This window comes from Leptosomus discolor, chromosome 1, assembly GCF_034619465.1.
Source record: "Leptosomus discolor isolate bLepDis1 chromosome 1, bLepDis1.hap2, whole genome shotgun sequence".
Lineage (NCBI taxonomy): Eukaryota > Metazoa > Chordata > Aves > Leptosomiformes > Leptosomidae > Leptosomus > Leptosomus discolor.
This window is the reverse complement of record NC_141391.1, coordinates 172,146,781-172,171,812: the sequence shown is the minus strand read 5'-3', so window position 1 is coordinate 172,171,812 and position 25,032 is coordinate 172,146,781. Positions and strand designations below refer to the sequence as shown.

The 25,032-nt window shown below is 36.4% G+C and overlaps 1 protein-coding gene across 1 annotated transcript; it reads right to left on the bottom strand.

Annotated features, from left to right (window-relative positions):
- Positions 1 to 213: 213 nt before the first annotated feature.
- RASSF9 (Ras association domain family member 9) lies at positions 214 to 25,032 on the bottom strand. Its single transcript, XM_086461906.1, has 2 exons — positions 24,920 to 25,032; positions 214 to 1,489 (listed from the first exon to the last, which is right to left on the bottom strand). The coding sequence occupies exons 1-2, from the start codon at positions 25,030 to 25,032 to the stop codon at positions 214 to 216; spliced, it is 1,389 nt and encodes a 462-aa protein (XP_086318032.1).

Below are 25,032 nucleotides of genomic sequence, written 5' to 3'. Positions count from 1 at the left end.
ACCTTGCACCTATTAACAGTTAACCCATGAAACTGCCCATGCATTTAAGCACAAGTATCCTATTAAGCACATAAATAGGCACTGTTTACTTTGCTAAAGCAGTGCCACAGTTCTAACATCTTGAAGGGCTGAACTCTCAAGACAACAAGGTTTACTAATTCTTATAAATATCCTCCAAAATATGATTTTTCAAAAATGTGTGACTGCTTTCAACTATGTTGACAATAGTACCATGTCCCCTGAAGTTATTTCAGAGTCCTGACTATGTGTAGAGCTGATTCCAGTGTCAGAGTCTGTATCATTTATGTCCAGATTGGTCACTCTATGAACAAAGTCAGGAACAGCATTGCTGTTACTGGAGATGCCACTGCCCTTGGATGGCTCTTCATTTGATGGAAGCCTAGTTTCAGTGTTGTCTTTAACATGTAGTAAATTAAATTCTTCTGAAAGAAGTTCATATTCTTTTTCCTTCTTTTGAAGCAGTGAGTCCCTATATGTAAGTTCTTTCTGAATGCAGCTCAGATATGAGTTGATTCTCAAACCATCTTTCATACTTTTTTCCAGCTCATATTTTATACTTTCCAAATTTGAGCTTTCCAGTTCAGCATTAGCAGTTCCTTCTGTGCAAACATCATCTCCACTTTTTTCTGTGCATATACCATGTACCTCTCTTTCAATTTCAGCACATAGCTTCTCTATTAGTTGTTTGTGATGTTTCAATCTCTCTTCAACCTGTAAAATTCCCTCACTTTTGCTCAAATAGTCATGCATGTCTTTTTGATCATCCGGCCTGCTCCCTTGCTGCTCAGCCTCACTTGGATTGATCATTAAATAGGAGTCCTGCACATAATTTTCTCCATCATTGGCCACACGATCTAGATGGAATTTTGCTTCACATTTTTCAATTTCCATATCTAGTTCCTTCATTCTAAGGACTTGTTGATGAATGGTATGATCTTGAGAAATGATCAGATGAATCAGTGTCTCCATATTATCTCTCTCTTGCTGAACACTGTCCTGTTTAAGCTTGGCCAGTTTCCGGAAAGTCTTCCTCACAATTTTCTTTTGCTTGTCTATTGGCAACATCTTCATGTAATTTGCTGGACTAAGCTCCCACTGTTTTTCTACATTTTGTACTACCTTAGCTTCAGCTGTCTTCCACAATGGAAATGAGAGGAAAGCATCTGACTTTACCAACACAAAATGCAAATTAGACTGCTCTTCCCCCCAGGCCTTCCAAAGCCTCAGAATCTTTGTCAAGGGAGGAAGTACACGCTCTGAGCCTCTCCATTTTTCTACAATGCAGTAATCGCTAGGTTTTCCAAAAAGGACCTTTTTCTCTCCAAACTTTGCCTGATGCTCCTCAAGCAGTGCTTGAATCACTTCTGCGCAAGTTGTGCGCTTTGTCAGGCCACATACAATCTTCTCTTCCTGGCAAACCCAAACCACAATCTCTCTTTCATTTGAAGCCATGTCCTTGTTGGGAGACCTGGAAAACAAGAAGAAACCTAATATAAATTACATATCAATGGCAAAAACTGTATGAATAATATAATTCTGATATGATTACCACATTGAAAAATCCCCATATTATTGTACAAGACGATATACATGTTTAAATTACGTGAAGAAATATATTTGGATTAAGTAACAGAAAAACACATCCATTTCAGCTACCCCTTTAATATTGTTGCTAGTCCAGCTGAATGGTAATCTCACAGAAAGTGTCTTTTATTAAATTTAGTTTTTGTATGCATAAGTGTGTATTAACAATAAGCGACAAAGTTTGACAATCTGCATTACATTTCCAGATGTCTTAGGATTACATAACTTTCAGATCTGCATATCTGTTCTCATCACACAGACATTGTGCAAACATTTGTAAACTCTTAATATCACTGAGGCTTCTGAAGAGAACAGTCATGCCTCCAAATATGCACTGGACATAGGTGGACTGAGAAAAGATGATTGAACACCATCTAAGTTAAAAGAACTTGATGATAGGTTAAATTTATAGCTCTTTTGCCACACCTGCACCCATACAAGCATAAACACTATTGTTTTCCACTGTGATTTTTCACTAACAAATCTCAAGAAATTTGTTGCTTTTTCTGAAGTAGCAAATAGCCTGAATTCCTGTGAGTTGTGAGAGAATACCAACTGCGAGAGAATACATATATAGACCTGTATTTTATAACCTTTGTAATGACACAGAAATGCCAGAAAATATAAAAAGTTTATTATTTTTTTTATTTATTTATGAATTCCAATGAATGTGCTACTAACCTGATATTAGCAGCCGGTACCTCCTTAGACATCAAGATACATAACTTCAGGTGTCTAAGATCACCTTATGGCTACTGTAGCTATCTAACCAATACAATCAGTGGAGCCTAGTGAGCAATTCAGCTGATCAAATGTAGAAGTTCACTTTACAATTAGCTGTTAGGTTTGTTCCCATCTGAGTAGTCTTGGACTGCCGTGGGCCTACATTGGCAGAGTAGCCTTGTGGAACCTGTCAGGGATATTCCTGTCCTCTAGCCTCCACATGCATACTTTGCTGCTTGCCCAGACCTGGTGATTTAGCCTCTTGCCTAAAATGATAAAACAATAAATTCCCTGAGGAAAAATGCATTTCTTTGGTTTTTCTGGTATCACTTTCAGTTCGTATGAATGAATAAGATTTAACACAGTCTGACAGAGAAAGCTTGAAAATGAAAATGACACTTCCGATAATATTCAAAGGGCTCAATATGACATTTGTTTCTATCTGGGACTACTTACTCGCAGTATTTTTCTAGTCTTTTGAGATGTAGTAGAAATGGAGTTTACTTGGCTTAATTAGGGTTATACCCTATGATTATTAAAGCACTCCAACATGTTTCTTTTTTCTTAATTATTACACAACGTGACAGACACACTGCAATCCAATAAACTCAGTTATGATTGACTCAGCTCTAGGTGTCACTCTGACCAGGAGGCAATAATCCTCAAAAGACAGGAGATTGCAAATGAATACTAATAAAACCTACAAGAGTGAGTTTATTAGTATCATCACACAGGAGAGCTCTGTCCCACTACGTTGCTCCAGGTCTTGGAATATTCCTCTGTAAAATCTGTGTTTTGGTAGATTACTCTGAGTAATGACATCATTTTCCCACTTCAATGGATCCTTCTTACAAACCAGCATTTTACAGTAAGTATTTTTTAAAACTAGCGTTCAGAAGATTAATAAAGTTTTCATAGACTACTTCTCAAAATAGGAAAGCATATGTCACACATAGAAAATAGCAAAATGGAACAAAGAAACAGAAATATTCAAGTTTCTTAAATATGGGGAGGGGGATGAAAGACGGTATCAGATTAAATGGCATTACTGTTAAGTATGTCACTTGCTAAAAAGTCAGTATATGTAAGTGGTTTTAGGTTTACAGAATACAGGATGCTATAGATGAAATATTTTTGTCTGTTGACAGATTGGTAGTTAAATGAAACATAAATAGACAATTGCAGCATAAGTCAGCTGTGACTGTAAAGTAACACGGTATTTCTTTTACACTACAGATATAAAAAGAAAAAAAACAGGCGAAGTAGAGGGTTACATTATATAGTAAGCATAAAATTATACAAAATGGATTATCAAGAATATAGTGTCTTAAATCATGTTCATTACCGATACATAAATAATTGACTTAGAAATACAAGTGTCTTACCAGTCGTTGAATTTCAATTTATAGAACTACTGACAGAAAAAAAAAAAAAGGCATTAAAATATAGCAAATACCAGATTGGGACTTCAAGGCAGTAAATTCAGAGTGTGTATTTCCTGTTGTTTTTTTGTAAGTAATAAATACATTTCAGGGAATGAGTGTTATCTCAATCTTTTAGCATTCTTCTGAGAGTCTTATGCAATTTGTTTGCACATCGAAACTCTTCCTATTTTTTTCTTATTCTTGTTTTTGATTGATTGTCATATTTTCTCCTAGTCAATATTTTCAGTGTGTAACGGGTTATGTGTTGAGCAGAAACTTACTGTCTCTTTTCCTCCTGGCTCCTTTAAAGCTTTCTTATGAAGGTAATTTCTCTCTGTGGTATTAGTAAATCTTCAGATAAGTTTGAAAACCCCTAGATACACCATAGTATTAGTCTGCTGATAAATACTTTTGCTATATCCATTTTTAAATGGACTTCCTGCAGAGTTAAGCTAGCTGCTGATGGAAATATATTGTTTAGTATAATACAAACTCTAGAGGATCTCTATAGACAATAAGGATACAAAATAACATTTTTAAATTACTGTTTTCAATAATTTTTTAGCTGTTTATCACCTCCTGTTATTTTTTCAGCTGTGATGCACCTGTCTACCCAGACTCGACATTGAGCTTTTTTGGGAAGGATTCTTCTTTACTTTGTCTACAGTGTATTTAACATACAGAAGTCTATAACTAGTAGTAGTACTGCATGAATGGATAATGTATGCATACACAGGTACGCAGAGAACTCAAGTAGCTTACACATGAAAAGATATACTTATAAATATACATATGTATGTATGGCATGTGTAACATATACCTTGTAATTATATTGTCACCTTTTACAGAAAAGGAGAGAAGAAAAAAAGAAATTCTGAACATTATTGTAATTTTTGGATCAAAACAGAACTGTAAAGTGCAAATTTTCTCATTATTTTTTCCATGTGTTTGTCACAACATATATTATCTTCATTTTTATTCAGTAGCCTCACTGAATTTTTGATCCTTCTTTTTAATCAAAAACAATTAGCAAGTCATTTATAATCTTATACTGCCCTGGAATTCTAATATCTTCTAAAAAATCAAGTGTTCTTTATTATCTTCCACTAAAAAATGGTAAACTGATATGGCCTTCCATGGGCCTTTTAAGTAAAATTTATTGTATAATTCTTCAATCATAGTTAATTCTGGTAGTGCCAAACAAAAATGAAGCTTCAGCATGTCAGCCACAGCATGACAATTATTAAAGACTTCCTTTCAGGATGCAAGAAGATGCTAATACTAGGAAATCTCTTTCATTAAGCTGTGTTTTCCTCAAAGAAAGTGGAGAGCAGATTCTGCATATACAAAGTGGAATTCATCTCTTAGGCATCTAAAAGTTAAGATTTCAATATAAATTCACCATCAAAGTTCCTCTCTTCATGAGAGGAGAGTGGACCTCCAAGGAGAAAGTCACCACAGCCTAAATCATCTATGATTATTGAGATGAATCCTCAAATGAGGCTATTTCTCTCTTTCATTAACTACAAGAGACCTATGTGGCCACTTTCAACTAAATAGCTTGTTTTCAGGTAGCTGAATACAGGTGAGAGTAATCCAGTCAGATTCTGGTTTATTGTCTGAGAGAAATGTAACAAGAATGGTTCAGACATCTATGGATTTCATAAAGATAACTAGATATGGGACCTACACATTACAACTTCATAGCTTAGTTTAGACACTATTCCATTCATTGTATAATTTATTACTGTCATTTATAAGGAAATCAAATAAGTCATTTCAATACTAAGGAAGATGTAATGCAGTTTGTAACTATTCATCTTGAATGAATATTGGTCATTTACCAGTTACTCTTTTGTTTTCTGAGATGTAACACAAAAAAATGACAATATTCAGCAATAAGATCTTCTTTCGGACAGTCATTTTAATGAAGAGGCAAGCTTCTCATGTTTAAAAAATGTTAATTTAGTAATGTCCTTGTGATGTTTTGTGACGAATTGGTTCCTTGGCCTTCACATTGTGCAGTTTTGTAAAGGAAACAAAAGAACTGTCATCTTTTAATAATGTATCGATTAATGAATCTGTAATAGCTAAAGCGTTTTTCAAGTCTAAATGTTTGGCTTTTTTGAAAAACAGTTTCAGCAGCAACTAGCTAGGCAACTTCTTTTTTTTTTTTCAAAAGTTTATTGCTGTAGCTGTAAACAGGCATCAAAGCTCTCCATTCTGGCTTGAATTCTGTTTCTTTGAATTGATCACTGAAATGTTCTACTTACCCATCTATGATTTTAACCCTTGATGATAACAACAACATGCAAGTCTATCTTTTTTTTTGCAGTTACTTGTTGCTCAGGAAAAGATGGGAATTTAAGCTTAAGAATGGTCAAAAGTACATTTCCAATCTTGCTTGTTTGTTTGTTTCCATTGTTAGTTTCATGCCTTCTACTCTTTGCTTCTCTTCATGATGACCCAAAAAAAAGTTCTAATCATGTTATAGACCTCACAAAGTCTTGATTGTGTCAGCATAAGCTAATTGTTGCATGTCAGATACACACGTCGTTAATTTATTATTCAGGCCTAGGGGAAGAAAGGTAATACATTCCAGTAATGTATAGACAAAACAAAAACATGTACTTAAGTTGCACAAAGTCAAAACTTGAGATAGCTTAAATTCTGGAAGCAGAACTTTTTATATTCACTAACTTTAAGGGATGTCCGGCACAAAAACACACATACCAAACTCATAGTTCTTTGCCATCCTGAAAATTTTAACATTCTCCCTAAATATGCAATATATAGTTTTACAACAAATCATGCCAATCGAATAAAGGGATATCTCTATTTTTTAGAATTTCACCTTCATATCTACAAGACGCTAATTTTTCCTTACTAATTTCAGAAAACATTCTGTTGGGACTAGATCACTTACATATCATATCATTAGCAGCTTAATACAGTGTTTCTGAAATATTATTTACACTAAAAGGTTATATTGACTTTGTTGAGGAAAAAAAATAGAAAAGAAATTCTCTCGTTTCACGGTAATAAATTCCTTGTAGACTTTCACAGAAAAATAAAATGGAATTCCTTTTTCAACTTTACCATATTTCTCGATATACCCTCCCCAAGGAAAAAAATCAAACCAAGGAACTAAAAAACACCTATGCAACCACCAGAAATTTCTTAGCCAGGACATTTTTGTGAACACCTTGCTTGTTTAAAGCTTTAGTAATTTTAATTCAACATGAACAATTGAACCAATTTTAAGTCAACATAAGCAACTAACTGAAAGTTTCTATGTTAGGAAAGGGATTCAAAACTTGAGATTATGTTTATGATCAAAAATGTTATTAGTTGTCTCCATTCATTGAAATAATTTATACAGAACAGAAAATCTGTAGGTGAAAATAAATGTCACACAAAGCAATACATTAACATTTTGCTTAAAAATGTATACCATAACTGTTAATAATTTATAAATTTGTCATCAACGAGTTCATGCTGGAAAGCCATTTGTGTGAAATAGCTTAGTCATTTTTTCACCAATTTATTGTAGAAATCACATTTTATAATCTTAATTTTCAGGCATGGAAGAGCTTTTACTTATTATGTATGAATTAAATTACTGTTAATCAGATGTCATAGAGTTGTACCCATCAGACAGTACAAATGTTTGTGGGTTGGAATATTGTTGTATTTCTTAGTGTAATAATGTCACTTTTTTCTTTCATCATTGCACCTGCAAGTGGTACATAATCTGTAAGTAATTATTCTTTATGTCAGAAGGATTGTTTCTAGTATTATGCTAGCAGATGATAAAACTACTGTAGTCCATTTTAATGTAGAAAAGAAACTAAATTTTGTAGTTTTGAGATCTTTTCTTCCCTTCATCTATCTTTTTTTTCTTTTTGATGTTATGCTTGCATAAATATGTATCAGCATACAGAAGACCCAGAAAGCCACAGGACACAACTGTCATTTGCAATGCAAAAAAAACCAATGGAACAGTAATTTATAAACAGCTTCCTATTGACAGCATAAACCCTCTCAGGAAGTGAACATACCCACCTCAATAGGTGAACATACAGTCTAATCTGCAGCAAATCAGATTATAATTGTGGTTTATGATTGACTGGCTGTCATAGTGGAATCCTCAGCTGGCTAGAGCTCTCAAATAGGTATGCTGTTGTCATGACCACCCCAGAGTAAAACCAAAGTACATCTAAACCTCTAAGAAACAAACCCTTACATAATGTCAGGATACCACCCAGAATAACTCACTTCTTCAATGTAGAAACCAAAAGTGGCTAAGTGACAGAACAGGAAAATAAAAGACTGTAAGAGACAACTCTCCTGCTGCCTACCACATCCTTGCATTGAAGTCCTTGCCCAGAGTTTTAGTGTCTGCCACCTCAGTGCTTTCCTGGAGTTCACTAAGTAACATGAAACTTTCAGGCAGACCTAGGCAGGGCTATATTCCCTGTGCCTCTCAGCAGGCTCTCCCTTCTTTCTCAAGCTGTACACTCCCAGCTCCTCACCAAGACTTTCTGTGGCTCATCTCCTGCCACACTGCACAGTGGGGAGCAATCTCCCAGCCAAGCATGCTTAGTTGCTGAGCCACTTCCTGTCTTTTGAAAATGATGTGACACAATGGCATAAAACATTCTGGGAAAACAAGAGACATCTGCCACAAAAGCATTTGATAATCCAGTGGTTTCAAGGGGATGGTCTTTGAGCATGCTACTGGGGCACGTAAATCTGCCCACTTGGATTTTGGCAAGTGTGGATTTGTGCTATGGTCTTCTCTTTGTTCTGCACCCATAAATGTTTCTCCATGTGCAAGGGTCCAGAGAACACATGCCTTGCCTAAGCACTCTCTAATAACCTTGTTATCTCTGTGTCTCAGATCCGAGACATAACTACCTATCAAAGAAATCTGACGGCTTTTAATTACATTTACTTGCTGGAAATAAGGAGAAGCCAATATTACAGGGATACCTACTTGATATAACCTGCGTTTGTAGCATAGGATACATGCTACATGTCATTTGCGAGCTTCTGATACCAGTGACATTTACATGTCAGGGTATATAAGGGGCAATTACTTTATCAGTTAAGACAATCCATTTACAAATTATAATATAATGCTTTTATTATTTATTTTTCAACATCTCAGCATGTGACCATATACGTATATAAATAAAAGCATATATGAGACAGCTGATGATCATTCTGAATGAAAAGATCAAAATATATTTAGGCTCTGTGGGATTTTTATCTGTGAAATTTGCAAAAAAAGTAAAGCTATTGGTGCCATGTGTTGCAGCCCTTGTTGGAAGAAACTATAACTTAATTTGATCCAAACAGATTTTTGACAGTGACTTTAAACATTAAAGCTATAAAGAATACACAGCCCATGTGAAAGCTAGGGTCAGAAGTATTTCAACCTTTCAGGCACAAACAGATCATATTAAAAGTTCATACTAAGTTTCTTCAGCCTATCCACATTTAATCCACCTTTTTTCTCAACTTTCTGTCACCTTCTGTGAAGTCATTCAAAAAGCAATAAAGGCCAAATCTTATACTCAGTATGCCTCCTGCCTAAGTAGATTGCACGCTTCTGAGTTTCCTAAGGGCAGCAATGAAGAAGTATCTACTTTCTCATTATTCAATGAAACTGGAATTACTCCAAAGCCTCATGGATTCTAGACAGCCTATTAACTGTCTTTCCATTCCCTTCTACCTATCCCCAAAAAACAGTATTAATGGAGGCACAGTTAATGCCCATATCATGTAGGAGATAGAAATTCCATATATGACATGTCAGAAGCTTGGTCCTTCTTCCCTTCTGCATCACACAGAAGTCAAAGCAATGTCTAGGTAAAAAGTATCATGGAAGCGCAGGACTGGTTCTTTAACCATAATAACAATAAAATTCCTCACTAGAGATAATCAGAGTAGTCCCAATACTGCAGGAAGATGTGGAAAGAACACCACAGAACTTGTGAAAATAACTCTTTCAAAAGAAGTAACTTAAATTTCTGTCTACTATCTGTTTCTGTGTCCATTTAATGTTGCTCTATGATAAACTTTCATCTTTCACAGAAATGAATATAGGCGTTTATTAAAAAAAAAGAAAATTAGACATCTACATATTCATGTGACATCTTTCAAACAAACTTATATACAGAGTAGTGTGGATGTTCTAATTGAAATATTTCAGATATTTGAAACAAGAAAACGATTTAAACAAAGGCTACTTTAACTAGCCATGTACAACACATTTCTTCTAGTATAAGTTTATGTTAATTTTGTAATTCCTTTTTAATTGCATACATTTTTAACTCAGCAAGATTCCCATACTGTCAGGAAGCCCTTATGAAATGCTTTAATTAGCAACAGCTGTTGAAAATTATGTCCTATATCAATTATCATTTGTGCACTTAAAAACTATAACTAGTTTCTTAATCCCTTCTGCAAAGGAATGCCATCACCTCAGTCAGCTACTGTACAAAATAACATACGTTATAATTCAGTCATTTTCCACTATATTATTGCTCTATGACAAATTTCAGTTAAATTATTTTGAAGTGGAATGAGATAGTGCTATTGTATCATAGAATAAATAACATGAAAGTTATGACAGGTTTAAAAAAATAATTATCTAAGATAATTATTGTATAGCAAATAAGTCATTCATACCAGAGTTCTTGCTGACTTAAAATGTCAGACTTCAGTAAAAACCCCACAGGAAATCATGCACTTTATTCTAATAACTGTAGTGCTTGGACACAGATACCTGAACAGGGACCAATATTTCAAAAAAGATAAAAAGGGGAAAACCCTCTGACAGTACCCAAAACAGATATAACAGAGATAAAAGCAGCCAACAAGAAGCAGCAACAAGGACTGACACTAATAATTCTATCATCTAATAAGCAGATGGATAGCTGAGTTTGTACTACGTAGAAAATTAATCGAGAAATTATACTAACTCAGAACATTGCACTAACAGAAAGAAAGAAATAAAAGACATTGTAAGAGGATTTATACACCTTGCTTACTAGATAACAGTGATAGATATGGCAGATCATCCTTAAAAGCCCCCTGCCTCCCCATTTAATAATGACATAACTTTGTGTCATTGCTCCAGTGATCAATACTGTTTTGCAAAATCTCATTTGCAAAGTCCGAGTGAAGACCTTCTGCAAGGTGACCAAAAGGCTACTAAGTTCTCCCCTTCACTTAGTAGCTCTGCCCTATACCATGTTTATGGTCCCAATCACTTCACCTACAGGCAAGCGCAAAGGCTGCAGTCTCCATTGAGACGAAGACTGCGTCTGCCCCTGCCCTTTTATCCTGTCTTACCTCTGAAATTATTCCTCTCCCCCTAAGGGTACGCATTCTCTATAAATTGCATCTGTGCTTTAAATCTGCCTTCCTGACAGACAAATCATAATTTCTACACTGTATATTCAAAGTCATGAGGTTGGTAAGCAGATATTAGTAAAAAAAAAAAAATGTTTGGAACTGCAGTAAGTAACATCAGCAAGTGTGCTGTGCACACAAAATGCCATGACATGTAACATGTTCATTGTAGCAGGTCTGTATTTGTGGTGTCCTGACACAGTGGAAGTTTTTTGACAACAGAGGACAAACTAGCTGTCCACCAAAATATTTTCGAATAGCAGCAACAATAACATTAACAATTCGCTTTACTGGGAAAACATGCTTTGATGTGTATATTGCAACTGCTACTGAGGAAGCAGCTGTGATACAGGAATGGAAGATCCAGGAAAAACTCCAGAACCAAAATAAACACTGACATATTCAGTGGTAGTAATTCTTCAGACCATGGTGGGGGGGAAATGGGAAGATTGGCATTTTCAAATTTCTCAGTGTTAGTAACCAACACACAAAGTTTAGGAATACCAATATAACAAATGCTACATCTTGATTTTTGGCAGTGAGTAGCTCTTGCTAGTCGACAAATGAAGATGCCACTGGTACTTTTTATCTACCACAAGAATTTTGCAACATTGTAGAAATACAATTCTCTTTATTGATCCTGTGTCTATTTAAGTGCCTATGCATACTCAAGTACTGGTTAGCCTATAGAAGCTTTACAGGGTTGCTATTAATAATGTACAGAATACATCTAAAATTCCATCACTTTCAATAATATAGAGGAAGCAGAATCATTTATAGCTCATTTAGAACATAGGCTTCTAAATGATAAAGTTAGAGCTGCTATTACAGCTAATAGAAATTTGGGTTATCTAACTTCTCCCATTAGAATTTTTATAACTGCCTTTTAGAAGCATCCTGGCTGTTTATGAGCTTTTGAGATCAAAGAAGTGAGGGAAATTCCAAGGGTTGAAAGCATGATTTTTGTTGTTGTTGTTCCATGAAAATCAGTTCAGCTTTTGTTGAAAGGCAAACACAGACTATTTCCCTCCCCTGGGTTTGTTGACATCTCGCCCAGCAAAGAAATAAACACAAAGCATTCTGAGGTTTGGTCTGGAATGCCAAAACATGAACAAAGCACCCTATACGGAGACCAGTGATGATAAGGTAAGTTGAATAAAGGAACAAGACACAGACAAAGAAATAATAAGATCTCATGCCACCTTTCCAACAGTCCCTGGGCTAAAGGAGGCTGGGATGCTTACCTTCTTATGAACCCTTATACACGGTGCATGGCTCAAACAGTCCAGTGTGCCTCTTCTCTACTCCTGGCGGCACTGTGCAAGGCAGATGCTAAACTCTTTCACAATGAAAGGAAATAAAGTCCACCTGGAAAGTCAAGACTGTTTCTTTTCACCGATCCTCAAGCTGAACTCAGGCTCAGCAAAGCATCTCTTCTTTTCCTTATAATCTTTTCCTGATGGCTACCTACTGTAACTACTTCTGTAGCTGCTCTAGCAGCAGCCTGTGGCAAATTTCAGAGTTTGGAAACTGTACTTTGTGATTCTGAAAAGCAACTTTATAGGAGTCAGTATTTTTATCTTCTGTTTTTTAAACACTCCTTCACTCCCCAGACCCATCCCCAAAATATACAAAATTATTTACAAGATAACTACCTTAGGAAAGTGATTATTCCAAATAATATTTTTACGGCTATATCTAGTCTTGTAGGTTAGCAGTTCTATGACTTAAACTATCGTGAAGTCATTTAGGCAATCTAGGTCTACCTGACATTCCCATCTCCTTGCTTGCACCGACTCTGCTAGTTTAACAAAAGGCTTTCTAGCTTCATAAACTGGCAGCAAGCTAACCCAGAAAACAAAAAGAAAAAAAAAAAGGAAAAAAAAATTTGGTTTTTGAGTAGTGCTCCCTTAGTTGGGTTCTGTTGTGTCAGGTGAGAATAGTACCACTACAAAGGAAACTGCAGTGTCCAGGAGACTGGAAAACGGGCTTAGGAGTGCCCTTTGTGCAACAGCAAGCCTTTAGATCTGTTCAGCCATCTCATCAAACATCACCCTTTCTTAACTTTTTGACATCTAATACAAAAAAAAACTACTTTGAAAAACCATATCATAAAACCTAGTTTGAGTATCTCTACAATTTGCCAAGAGTAAGAAAGACAGGATGGGCTTCAATTTTCTCCTGTATTTATTGAAATAAATTTTGCAGAGGGTGAACCTCCGCACTTTGAAATTATACTGTATGATCTTCCCCATTTCATTTGCTTTCATTCAATTATATTGAAGATGTTACCTCAAAAGGAGTTCTATCAAGACCTCATTTACAATCAATTCTTTTATTTTTTTCTTCAAATTTCTCCCTCAAACTTTCTGAAAGATAATTCAGTGACAAATGTGTTTCATTACTTTCAGAATTTGAAGAGCTGAAAAGAAAAAAAAGATGAGATGATGAAGTGGACTCTTGTATAAATCTTCACCCTAAAGAGCTAAATTGAGTACTAGATACATAATTATGCTAACAAGAAGAGTGGACATAAATCTTTTTTAAAAAAAAGAAACCTGAAACATTTCAGTGTCCACTGACAATCTGAGAGATTTGTGCAGCTTATGTTTTCAAGTAATTTTCTAAAATTGCTTATCAATGAATACTTCAATATGCAGTTAGTCAGACAGGCTGATAGGGTCTCTAAAATAACACCACATCCTCTCTGAAGAAGCTACTGAACAAACAAAATAAATTGTTAACCTTACCAACTGTGCTCTGCCCTAGCAATGCATATGCTAAAGGGCACAGGAGCTTACAAAACTAGTCCTAGCCAGCTGAGAATAGAAATAGGGAAAGCAAGGAGGAAGGAATTGCTGTCTGGAAGCAAGGTTAATGCTGGATCACAAAGATCAAGAGTAAAGGAAATTCACTGGATTAATGTAAAGAAGAAAGTGCAGGCAAGAGAGAGATACAGAGAATAGCGGCCCGTAGCACATGCACACAATTTTTAGCTGTGAGAAGATAAAGGAAGCTAACTGCAGAGGAAAGACATTTCATGATTCAGATGAAAAGACTTATGAATTCTAAAATATTTGAATGATCATGACTAAGCCAAATCATGACTAAGTCTAAAAACTGTTCCGGAACAAAGATAACAAGTTTCAGCTAGGGCCACCTGAAGAGGCTCATAGCCATGTCAGTTGTCCATAACAACCCTCCCACCAGAGCTGAGCTCCTTGTCTGACCTCCAAACCACACCAGTGATGAAGAATGAGACCATAAAGATAAAGGCCTTGTTAAACCATCTAAGACAACCCACCTGAATATGACTGAACAGTTTAGGAAGAAATCATTGAAAAATTTGATGCAGCTGAAAAGGTAAGCGCTGTGTCACAGGTTAGGGTCACCCCTGTGTCATGCCTGGCAAAAGATTTGTGATGAACAGTGAGAGCAGGTGTGGGTCAAAAACCTTCAATAGGCACAGCTGAAGCCAAACAAGACTAGGTGTCTGTGGCCAAAGACCAAGGCAGGCCCAAGAAACAATGAGGCTAGTTTTGCAAGAGGCATCTATGGCAGGATAGTGATTATCCCAAGAGGGCTGTGACACTAGGAAGACACTGCGAACTACTTGTTGTCTTTAGTTCACAGAAAATCAGACTGAGTCAACATTCAAATTAATTTCATGTTTCTTTATTTCATATATCCAGATGTCTTTGCAGGCAGGGATGCTTTCAACATATGAGCCATTCAGATGACTTCATAGCTCAGGGAGGATAAAAAGGCTGTTTACTTCTAACAAGGCATTTCATAAACTGAATGGATACCGCAGTGACAGATGAATGAAGGCATTTTTCCTTCTGCCATGCGAACAACTCTGTGATGTTTGGAGAAAAATACCCCTAGCATTCTTCCATGACATGTTCACATTCTGTCTGATACTTCTGACTTTTAAAGAACCCTTGCATGTACCAAATTTTGTAGTATGTAGATGCATATGTATGCAATCTGCAGAAGTGGCTATTTCTGAACATATTGTTTATATACAGGATGATTTGGTGGTCGTTATATATTTTATTATATGTTACATTAGATGTAGATTATACAGGTCAGATCTATAATAAGATACGTGACAGCATCTCTAATGTGCTATACATATGCATTACATGATCGCATACCACACAAACTGTCACGTATGCGTTTATATATTGAATATATGCCTACCATGCACAAATGCTTTAGCAGAAAGAAATATGTTTAAGTTGCAGTCAAGTACTCAAAAATTTTAAGCACTGGTGTTAAAGTTTTCCATGCTACTTAGTTCAACAAAAAATAATTTGATTTAGTGTATCCATAGCAAGATGCATTCTCTCCATTACATCAGAGACAATACTCAGTTTTGCCAGAGACACAGAAGGTACTGAGACATTGCAGACACTGAGTGTTACAACTTCCAGGTGTTTTCCCCACTGCTGAAATTCATAATTCCCTTTTGGACACATAAACTTCCACAAAAAGTGCTACAGAAGAGTTCAACTTGTAACAACAGGATTTGCTGACACCAGCAAGTTCAGCAGGAACTGACTAAAGTTGTCAGAAACATGAACAAAAGGGCAGGACTTAGGTACTGTTAAACTACATTCAGATGTTCACTGCATAAAAATACAATATTAGTTAGAACAACAACCAAAAGCCTGATCCTCTTCTCCCACTGAAGCCTTCAACAGGAATCCTTGTCTTTCTCTGGGTTACTGTAACTCATACAAGCCAGCATAAAATGGAACAGCTTCAACAAGAAATACTGAAGAGAATTTCAGTTTAGAGTAACTTGACAGGACTTTCTTGACAAATACAGGTTGAGGACACCAGCGTGGGCATCTCACAGGGGTGTTCTGGCCACTGGGGCACCTGGCTGCACTTTGTGTGTATTGCACACGCTCTGAACAGGGCTATTATATGGGACCTCATGGTTGAAAAAGCTGAAAGACTGCCTTTTTCTTAATTTTAGTAAGGTGCAAGGGAGGTACATACCTACTGAGTTTTCAGGAGTGGTGTAAGACAAAATGTGGTCACTGCTGCCAGTCAAAATATTACTACCTCAGGATTTAACCATAATTTTGTGAACATCAGAAGTTCTTAAAGCTTGTCTTGGGTGACTACAATGTCATTTAGGTACCAAAGTCATTATCATAAATCTAGCACTTATTACTTACATTTGTTCAGTATGCGTCTATTTTATATCTTCTCCCCTACGTTCGGAACTACCCTTTACAGAAGACACATTTTCTAAGTTAATCTTTTGCTACACGACTCTGGCTAACTGAATTGATATCTATAGAAATGTCCAAAGCAGGACATCCATAAACTTCCTTTGCTCAGTCCTTGTGCAAAACAGATTACAGGACATTGAATTAGCAAATGAGCAACACGCAGTGAGTAACCACTTTTGTAAACTGTGGTTTATGTGACTTGCTCAACATCATGTAAGAATTTTGTAGCAGGAGTAGAGAAGAATCCATGCTATTAGGATCGTTCTCCCTTAATCATACATTATACACCTGCATTTCTCCATTCACTATTCCCTTTTTAATTTCTAAAATGAATGGTTCAAAAGATGGTTAATTAGGTGCTCTACAAAGTCTGAGCATGCTCCATGAAGACCTTTCCTTTGAAAGTGATTGGGGTGGAGCTCATGTCATCTACCTTAAGCTATTTAAAATGCAGATGTGTAGTCAAAGATAATTTTCTGACCTTCCTCTGTAATCAGTGGCATAAGATAGGCACCTCCAAAAGGGTGACTAATCCCACACTGAAAGCCTGTCTAAGGCTGAATGAATTGCCCTCTGGAAGTGTTTAGATGTATCCATTAACTACAAAGAGTACCTAGATGACTAGATACCTAAATTTTCTATGGCTCAAGTTGAGTAAGATGAAGCTTGACTTTTGTATTTTACCATGTACCTGAATCTTATGAACAGTATGAGAGCTAGTAAAAGTAATTACTATGATCATCCACAACTGCAGTTCCAAAAACAACTTAGATTTTTGTCTGACACCTGTAGTGGCCTTCATGGGTAAACAAACATGATTAGTTATCTACCTAGACCTTAAAGTACCAGAAGTCTGGGAAAGTGCAGTAAAGTAATACAAATCCTATTTTTTTTTTAGAAAACTAGGTTTGTACAGAGCTTATTGGTAAAACGAGATATTAACAACAAAGTGGCCTCAGAGAGATACAGGCAATAATCAAGTTAAACAAGTATACTTAGTGCCTTATAATCAGTACAGAGGAAGTCTGTCAACAGGTAATGTCCAAGCAAAACAATAGTTCAGAACATCAATATACCAATTATGAAGCCAACACAAACAGGAGCAGCTAAAATTGGCATATGATCCCGCATCTACAAATATCACTAAGGCGCTCTTCGATTAGTGAGCAGAATCTGGTAACCTCCTATGAAAAATGAGACATACTTTATGTCAACAAAATAGGGCTGCAGCTTTTGCTCTGAAAAATTTTCTAGATTAAAAGTGCTTTCACAGTAGAAACTATCCTCTGTAGAAATAATCCTTTTGAATTTGGAGGAGGTTGGGGAACACAAAGTAAGGTGTTCCCCATGCATGAAGGAACCTATTAACACAGAGCAAATTGCAGGTTCAAGACCCAAGGGCAGACTCTCTTAAAAATTAGCAGTCTTCACTCAACTACATTGTTCCACTGAGGTCATGCATCCTTACAAGTTAAAGTAAGGTAAACATATTTACACCTGACCAAAACAAAACTTGGTCCAATAGATTATTACATTTTTATAAACCAGATTTTGTCCCCAAACACAAGAATGTTAAGCTTTGTTGGTTTTGTATTATTAAAAGGAGGACAAAATAAACATCTTGTTCTCTTCAAGAAAGCTGAATATATTTTCCATTATGATGGGAAATTCATATCTCAGAATTCTTTACATTAATGAATGAAAACAGATAGCGGAGGAGAATAAAGAAAGAAAATTATTCAGACTGACAGTTTTAACCCTCAAAATAGACAGGTTATATTTAGGTATTTCATTCACAGCAAATACCTACCCTCTGTATAAATATATTTTTCTCCTATCATTATTCTGCAGCTGACTGATGAATGTGAAAAAACAAACAAACAAACAAAAAAACTCACAAAAAACAAACCACACCAACCCCAACCCAGGAAAACAGAGGTTTACATCACCTCCAAGATTACAACATAAGAAAGAAGTTTGTATCCTGTCTTCTAATACTCAAAAAATGTATGTCTAGCAACCATCTAAACTACAAATGAAATGGTTCAAATTGACAGAGGTAAACGTACTCAGGTAGACAGGAGTGAGAGTGAAATAGGAAAAAGTTAGTGAAGGAGAAACACATCATTAAATAAAATGCATTTGATTGGAGAGGTGTGCCAAATTTGCACTGGAAAATTTTAAGATTACTGTCTTCTATTTCCCTCCACATATCAGGACTTAGTTTTCATAGAATTAAAAATAGAATTACATGACAACTTTATTATCATTACCAGTGAAAACCTTCCTTTCTGATTTTTGGTTTCAAACGTTAACTTTCTTTCCCTATGTTGACGTCACAAAACCACTTCAAAATCTGCTAGGCTACACCTGGCATTTTTTAATTTATTTCCCTTTCTGTGATGTTACAACCCTCCTCACAAGCCATTTTTAACTATGAAAAATTTTAGACTGCTGAAAATTCCTCAGTGAATCACATGAAATCAAATCTAAAAAATCCAGTGTATTTTCATTTCTCTGTGTGGCAGCCAGCTCTAGTGGACTGTACAAGAATTAGAAAGAAGGAACTCCCAGATTTTATTCATACCTCTCCCACTAACTGGCTTTCACACTCTGCACTTCTACAGATTTTACACTGTCTAGTCACGCCCTACTCATTTTCCTGAGGCTTGTAAATATTATCACCCAAATTACAGCTAAGGAAAACTAAGTTATCAGTTGTCCGAGGTCACAAACAAGTCGGTATCGTTATCACTATTACAACACGTGCACCTTAAGTGCATTTCTGGATAAGTTGAGACAGGAAAAGGCAACTAGTGGGTCATTTTGGTGCCTGTTTGAGGCAAGTTTCAGAAAGGTGCTCAAAAAAGATTTCTTTTGGACAAGGCTCCCCAAAAAATGCAACTTTCAAAATCACTAATTAGCTCTTGACTTTTATATTTATGTGTAACACATAAGCATGAGAAAAGATTTAAGAAAGTTTCTCATTTTTATTGCAAGAATTTTGCAGGTAAACAGAAAATTTACAACCCTGGAAGGTAAAATACCATCACCAGCATTTGCATGAAAACTGTACTGCGCTCAGTTCTAAGTAATTTTTTCTAAAGGGAGACATAGGCATGGAATAGTTGATTAAAAAAAAAGGACTAGATGCAAACTGATCTGATAGAAATTTTCAGACAACTCTGCATGACATTTGTCTGTAATACAGTATCTTACCTACCTGAAAATTACACTGAACTGTATTTGGTTAGTACCTACATTCTGTAGAGGGTGGTTCTGGCCTCTGTACTGAAATAAATTTAGTCATCTGTTTTCCCCTCTAATTCCATTTGGTTGGTCACTTTTGTCTTTCTGTTCATCCTGAAACCATTTGACTCTTATCTGTTGTGTCCTGTGTGATACTTTGGGAATTGCTAGCACAGTAACACAGCAGAAGAAGACAGAAAGTCACCACCTTGAGAGTATCATAACACATTAGAGAAGTAATAGAAGTGACAATAACAGCTCAATTACCTACGCACACGACTGGGTACCAACCTGTCCAACATTCAGTTCTAGGCTTCATTTATGTGTGGTCTTAAACAAAAACTTTATCTTGTATCATCTTTTCTGTCACCATTAATAAGGATTTATCTACATACCAAATACAGAAGATGGAAGAACTAATTAAGGCTTGTGCAGCATGTGTTTTTAATGCTTGCAAATAACAACGTTTAAGACCATCATTTTAAATTGTTATTATTCATCATATAAAACAAACAAACAAACAAAAGATTTCTTAGCGTAGGTCAATCAAGAGGTACTATGTGATTATCACTGACTTTTATTAAGGAATTTTTTTAAAATCCCCATCTCTACTGAAATCATTACACATTTAGCAATGTGTCTGAGTTTTTTCTCTGCATGTAAAATGGTAATTTTTCATCAGTAAGATAGGAAATCATCACTGACCAGCAAGATTTTTCCTCTGTATTACGAAAAATGTGTTTCTTTGTCTGAAATGTATCTTCTCAGCCTGACTCTACATTGTATTTGTGTTTCAGATTAGCTTCGATTTAACCTATGTAATGCTCTTTCCTTAGATGGTGTAGTATTACACACATCTATTACTCATTTTATTTACTCCTTTGGAATGAAACTGCTGTCTGCCCTCCTGGAATTGTAGATAATTAACTCTTTAGAAATAAGGTTAGTGTTTTGCTAGACAAAAAGCTCTTCCTGAAAGTGAAGTAAACAAATATTGACAAAGATTATTAGAAAATGTATGCAACCATTTTGACCCCTGAGACAAAGCTGACAAGCCAGACAAGAAAATAAATTATAATGTATGAACTCTGGCTCAAAAAGGAGGAACTTCTTTGATAGTTCACTAATACATCTCACACTCAAGGAAAAGTGAAAATAGAAGAATGTTTTCCACCATTAACAAAAAAGTACCACCTCTTCAATCCAAAAATTTAACACAGATAACACCACTGATTCTAAATAAGCTTTTACCTACCCCCTTCAACATACATACCAAATGCCTGGTAGTCTTGAATCAAAAAGCACCTTTATAGCTTCATATAGACTTTTCTCCGGGTATGCTCAATCCAAGAGGAGAAGTATTAGACATCTCACATGATCCCATGAGACTTACAGAGTGGGTCATACACAGTTCATTCAGAGAAGCAGCTGATCTCCAAGAGCTTTTCCAGTCCAAACCTAAATGCTGAGCATTTTCAGTTTTGCTTTACCAAGGCTTATAATGTACAGCAGTGTACTCAACCGTAGAGCAGTAGAGATGTTCAGAGTAATACTCAAACCACTGTGCTAACTAGGTGCGATGAGAAACTACTGGAGGGAGGGAGGAAGGGAGGGAACATGGTAATGCTAGGTCAGTATCAGCTAGATGAAGTCTCTAATCTAATTCATTACTCTGCACTGTAATATAAAAGCTGAGAGAATAATTGAATGCTTCTTTCACTGGGGAGGGGCCTCTGACTGTCAGGACAGGAAGAACTCCCTCTATATCTGTACAAATGAATGGATATATATAGTCTTTCTTTCTACCTCTGAACCAGAGATGAGCTGATTAAAGAGAGGTAGACATAAAGAGTAGGCAAGGTTAACCTTTGCCTCCTAAACAGAAACACTGTGATAACTTCTGTACCACTGAGATATTGTCAGTAAAAGCTGGAAAAAAAACAGGACGGAAAAGCAAATGCAATAAATACATTTAAGTAATAACAGATTTGTAACACAACTGTTTCATCATCAAACAGTATTCTGGGTTCAGGCATGTTGTATATCAACAGAGCATACAAATGGATGTGGTAAACTTAGGACCAGCATGAATTGCACTGGCAAAAGATATTTCCCAAGCTACTTGTGCCTAACAGGACAGGCCTATAGCGTCAAAGACAACTATGTGAAGAAAGCAGATTATCTGTAACCCCTCCCTTTCAGCTTGCTACTTCCCTGGTGACAACTTGCATGGAACGGTAGAGTTTCAACAAGTTCCAGTAAGGTTTATGTGAAAAACCCAAGGAAGTGGCCTCAAGTGAAAAAGAAATAGCAATGGAGTTAGCTTTCTTGGTGTGAGATCACTAGGTAGGTAAGACAATGATAGATTCAGATGTCCTTGAGATGATGGGTAATGTTCGAACTATTTAAATGAACCTAAAGACCCATTCTCACCAAATCTAGCACCCAAGAGCAGAGAAGACCTAATCTTACAGAAAATCAATGGGGCATAGATTCCTGTCCTACTTAGCAACCAGGAAATCATATGCAATGTGAAACCCTGGTACATAAACGCTGCAAGTACATATGTTTTGTATTTGTTGCTCATATTTGGACAGGGAGCTGTTCTGTCTCTGTGCAGCGCAATGTGTTAGATCAATACTAGACTTTATCTGCAAAGAAATCAGTGTCGTTTCTCCTACTCCATCTCCAGCTAAACATTTCCTCACATCACCGCACTTCTAAAGTGTGATGTGAGCTGAGCATTCTTCACACTTCCAAAGAATACCTTTAAGAGATTTGCATAAAAACAAATCCCCCTGAGTTTATTCGTGTTTCAGAGGCTTAGTCCTGCAGGAAACTGTCCTTTTTCCTTTATTGCCTTAGAGGGTACAGCCTGTCCCCGCTGAGCAAATTTGGATTTGTAGGTGGGTGGGGCATGGCCTTGCTACCGTTTGGATGTATTGTTCTCCAGGGGACACACTGACAAGCACATACACGCCCTGGGGACTATGATTATTTCACAGGAGATCAAAGAATAGTATAAAAACTCGTCATAACTCTCAGAAAAAGATATCAAGATATCATCTATTCTCTTTCTGTCCAAGAAAAATACATTGTGGCCGTATTCCTAGACCTGCTCCTCTGAAATCAAATCAGTGCTTACAGTGATCAAATGGTTACCTAGGCCTTGTGCTGTCTCTCTGCATAAGCAAGATTTCAGCAGCCCAAAAGAGTAACACCGACTGAAGATCCTTCAAATACTAGAAGCAGTTCAGCACAGGCTTTATCTTCCTGAGGTTTAATCTCAGTTTCTCTCTCTAAAGGCTTGTGGCATCACAGCCAACATCCTCCACCTCTTGCTCAAATACCTCATACACACAGATACAGTTAGAGTAACCTCTTTGTTTATACTCTGAGCTCTGAGGGGTAGAGACTGACGTTTTACAATCTGGATACGAAGCGTCTACTATGAAACAGGCCCTGATCTGGGACCTCTGGGCAATGCTGCAAGACAAGCACTAATTACAGAGGTGTCATCTTGTTATCTGAGCAAATGACTGTAACGCCTTCATTTTCCTTCTGGCTCTTCTTCCAACTACCTTTGTTGCCTTGACTTAGGTTTATGTCCTCCTCCTGTAAACATAGATTTTTTTTCCTCATTTGCTTATCTTATAATGCTCAGGAGATACATTTGCATGCAGCAAATGATCATTAAAACTTCCAGTGAAAAAGCAAAAACCCTGAGTTTCTCAAAAAGATAGACAAGTGCTAGACCTAATAAACAAAGCTGTAGATTAAGTATATACATATATGTATGTCCCTTTTTGGTCCCTCTTCACAGTAGACAAACTAAGACAAGGTATTGAGCCACAAGTTCTGACTCCCCAACTACTGCTTTAAACACAGTTAAGGATGTTAAGCTCATTTGACTTCCTTTTCAAGGTTTCAAATGAGTTCACAAAGACACAATTATAATGAAAAAAGAGTTATTACATAGCTCTTCATTTGTACTACAAGACCCTTTTACTAACTGCATAAGCAAAGTTTAATTCTCAAAGTTCAGTATCAAAAGCTAATGTTAAACGCAGAGAAATTTAAATATTTGAATAGATAATAACACATCTTAAGAATTACATAGTTTGCTTTGTTCTTCACCCCCTCCCCTCCTCCCCATTTCTGTAGTCACAAGACATTCTGCCCCTTCTCATTGCCACACCACCTCTCTGTCATTAAAGGCATTAATTTATTTTTTCAGAGAAGGAGGCGGGGGGGGGGGGGGGGGGGGGGGAGGAGGGTGACATGAGAAGAAATTGGTAGATATTCACAGTAATAGATCCTTTGGTATTTTAATTTTTATTGCCTATTTAAAGCTTTGGATTATGACTTTCTTTTCCTGAGGAATAAAATGTCACATCAGCAAACACAGTGAGATCAATGCAATTAGTATGAAGACATTTTAAATATCCAAAAGAGAAGCAGTTTCACCATTGAAAAGAATGGAACTGTGCTTTATGAATTAACATGCTTATTCAGGTAATTCATGATGGTAGCAAAACTTTTATTTTAATAGTAATAAATTTACAGCTTTACGTAAAAGCAATTTCATCTAAAAGTTCATGTTCACCTTTCCAGATCCTCTAAACATAAAATGGCCACATGAAAAGTACACCAAAGTTTTCCTGTTTCCAGACGCATTAGCAAAATACACAGTTGAATCAGTAACATACAATATTAATAATTCTAAAACAGCATATTATTTTTAAACCTTGACTGTTACAGTCCTTCTGCTTCATATTCTATATAATATATGAAATTGATATTTTCACACATCCTAACAAATACAACCCCCCAGAATAACTTTCAGTGTATCGAATGGGAAAACCAAAAGCCAAATCTGGAAAAAAATCAGGACATTTGTACAAGACTTTTTAGGGTTCAATTACACTCCCTCTTGAAAAGATTTTCCCTTGCATACTCTTAAATATGAGCCACATTTCAGTGGAGAGCACCAGTCAAAGCAAGAAAGAGATTACAAGTCATTTTTGAGTTTCTCGACAAGCCAAAATTTTGGTGATTTGCTTCTGTTCAGTGTTAGCCAGATGGGTTCAGCCACTGTAAATTCCATAGGGTCAAGTAATTTACTCCACTCCAAGCACACTTACTTTTAAAAAATCTGGTGCCATCCTAGCACTGAAAATGATTACATGACTCCTTTTCTTCTTTTTAGAGTTGCTGTGCGTGGCATGTGGAAGCACGTACAGCTTGAGGGGCAAAGTCCCCAAGAAGAAACTTCGCAGGAGCCAACCCAGGGACCACAGCTGTCGCCTCGGATATTTTCCCAGGCAACCTCCACCACCCACCCATCCCGCCAT

What these genes read in the sequence shown, in the direction of transcription:
- RASSF9 (XM_086461906.1), bottom strand. Translation starts at nt 25,032, where the DNA reads ATGGCGGGATGGGTGGGTGGTGGAGGTTGCCTGGGAAAATATCCGAGG. An exon ending in GGGACTTTGCCCCTCAAGCT is followed by an intron (nt 1,490 to 24,919) that starts GTACGTGCTTCC and finishes CTTGTTTTCCAG; the next exon opens with GTCTCCCAACAAGGACATGG.